Source organism: Oryzias melastigma, linkage group LG15 (assembly GCF_002922805.2).
Source record: "Oryzias melastigma strain HK-1 linkage group LG15, ASM292280v2, whole genome shotgun sequence".
Classification (NCBI taxonomy): domain Eukaryota; kingdom Metazoa; phylum Chordata; class Actinopteri; order Beloniformes; family Adrianichthyidae; genus Oryzias; species Oryzias melastigma.
The window spans coordinates 29,498,231-29,500,976 of record NC_050526.1 but is presented as its reverse complement, the minus strand read 5'-3'; the positions used below and the strand labels follow the sequence as shown (position 1 = coordinate 29,500,976).

The window sequence follows — 2,746 nt, the reverse complement described above, 5'->3', positions numbered from 1 at the left end:
TAGCAATAAAAAGATGAATTTATTTAAAATTAATTTACAAATATTACATTGTCCAGTGGTAGACATACAGCAAAAAAAACACATTAACGAAATGTTCCTCAAAATCTCTAATCAGTGCTCGGTCGAAGCCCTCCACTTGTTCATGTTGGAAAATAAACAAGACGCGAGTAAATGAGACGGGCCAGTCCTGTTCTACAGGATTACTGGAAGAGGGAAATCCACTAGAATCCATTGTGGCTTTAAGATAATCCCAGCAGAGCTGCAAGAGTGCAGAGCTACTACAGAACCCCCAAGCCTGTTAACACTGATGAGAGCCTACAGTGGAAGAAAGAGGAACACATGAAAAGAAAAAATACTTCTAACACAAACATCTTTACAGTCTGCTGCAACAATTCACCGGGACTTAAAACCATCAAATATTGCTTTTTCTAATGAAACTACTTTAAAAATAAAAGAAGTCAACATGAGGAAAATGAAAAAAGATATTTTCTAGATTACATTTTTGTGTAAAGCTCTGGATTTCAAAAATCTTTTTCCCTGGATTCAAATAAAGCCTGAGTTACCCTCAATAACTGATTGTCTTCATAAAGTATGTGCCCCTCTCCTCTGCTGCCTCCTTTGACTGAAAACATAGTTTATAAAAAACAAATCCTACACAGAAACACACCTGGAAGCTATTTTCAACCCTACATGTCGCCCCGTCTGAGCCACAGAAACCAGACTTCATAAACTGGCATCAATAGGGAGCAAACTTCTGCCGGTCAGACTTTTTGATGCCAGACGTGGGCATTTTTGCAGTATACGGGGATAAACCCTGTGCTAGGCTGGAAGCGGCTGCCGGATGGACCGCCAGGACGGGGAGAGTTTTCATGCCAAGCAGGCTGGAGACGGGGAGGGCGTAATGTGGGTTTTGGAGTGCTGATAAGGTGGAGGGGGAGTGGACGTTAATGGTGGTGGGGGTTGGGGCGGAGGCTGCCAGGACAGCCATTGAAGAAGCAGCAGAAGAGCCTGTGGAAGCGGACTGGGAGAAGCTCATGTTCAGGTCAACGGGGGTCGAGGAGGAAGCAGCCTGCATGGTGTATTTAGCCATCTCTAAGCTGCACGTCATGGCGTTGAGATGACGGCGAGGGGTTATGACGGGGTTGGATGACGCCGAAGAGAAGGGAGGTAAAGAGAAAACATAAGAATGAAAGAAGGAATGTGTTAAAAAGCAGACAATGAGCAGTGAGTTGGAACAAATTCATCCTGAACATTAATCTGCTCTCATGCAAAAGCTTGTTTGCTGATGCACTCGTGTGCGTGGCGGCCTCCCCGAGTGGCTTACCTGGCGTTGATGAGGTACTGGGCGATGCTGATACTGGCCGGCGAACCCGTGATCGTGACTTGGCGGACGGCTGAGCCATCAGTGGCGCTGGCAATTTTGATGTGAGCTCCGGAGACCTGTCGAATCTCATTGATCTTGCTGCCTTGTCTTCCAATTATGCAGCCAATAAGCTAAGAAGGAGGTGATTGGACACATGTAACTAACAGGACCGCTCATTTTTTCAGGAAGTGACTCCAAAGTTAAGCATTTTAAAGCAAAAATGACATTGCAAAAACAAAGCAGCATTGTTCTTTTTGGTAAAACTGGGTCTGAATTGGCCAGCAGTCTGTGGCTCTTTTATCCCTTTACTGTGGCTCTTTGGTTTTAATGAAAAATGATAACTATTGAATAAATAAGAGAATAGTTAGTTAAGTTTAGTCATATATGTTTAGATTTTTAACATTTCAAGCATCTAAGCAAAACAAGTTTATTTTATTGTTGGAAATTCTATAGAATTTGTTTTTTAATTCATATTTTCAATTCATTGTTAATCAAATAAAATTCTCTAAAAGATTTTTTTATTTTGGCAAATTACACTAAAGTGATTAAAGTTTTAAACAAATAACTGAAAAGGATTTAGAGTTTTCAATAAAAAGCTCAGTTTATTCTAAATGTTTTGAGTTATTATTTTTTTTTATAAATAGTAACACTTTATAATAAGATTCCTTAACAAGCTTTATTAACACATTAACAAACATTATTAATGTGTTTATAGGTATGTATGTATAAGTATGACATTTATGACCACATTAAGATGAATTAAGTTTATTAACATACTTAATAAGATAACAGGTAAAGTGAGACCATTGTCTACAAAAGCCATATTAATAAACTGCTTACAAGCTTAACAAATTATTTTCTATCATTATAAACATTATATTAAGTATTTTGTAGCACCTAATCTAAAGTGTTACCATAGATTCTACTAAAATGCTTATTTTGGAGATTAAAAGGAAAAAAGCACACTAAAATCCTAATTATAAAAAAGATCATGCTTAAGAAACATATAGAAACATATAGACCATGTTGTAATTCAATTATTGTAATATTTAAAAACTACATTCATGAATAAAAGCTTAATTGGCAAATAGCATAAACAATACATTTTAAACGTTTAAGTGGGACTTTGTGCCTCCCGGTGGGCTCTGGCCGGTAAGAAACTAGACTAAATGATTCTTGTAGCGTTAAAGGTTGCAGACGCCTGGAGTGGACAAAACTGTATCTCAACAAAACCTACTTAAAATTATGAGTAAATTGTCATTTTTAACATATTGTAAAAGCACCCTGTGAAAAAGATCTTTGTGTTTGAGACAAATAAGACAGATTGGGAACAAAAAAAAACAGGACGGAGTTCTGAGCATCAAACAAGAGAAAAGCTCCAGA

At 37.8% G+C, this 2,746-nt stretch overlaps 1 protein-coding gene across 3 annotated transcripts in view; it reads right to left on the bottom strand.

The window, feature by feature from the left end:
• zgc:110045 (uncharacterized protein LOC664755 homolog) overlaps positions 1-2,746 on the bottom strand; it is a 16,398-nt gene continuing 13,652 nt past the window's right edge. Inside the window, exons 12-13 of one of the 3 annotated variants that reach the window (XM_024298105.2) lie at positions 1,325-1,494; positions 1-315 (exon numbers count right to left, since the gene is read on the bottom strand). In XM_024298105.2, the coding sequence (XP_024153873.1) occupies positions 279-315; positions 1,325-1,494 (207 nt within the window). In that variant the 3' untranslated portion in view covers positions 1-278. Of the gene's footprint in view, positions 1,098-1,324; positions 1,495-2,746 lie in introns of those variants that run through there. The other 2 variants (XM_024298101.2, XM_024298106.2) reach the window with 2 other exon arrangements.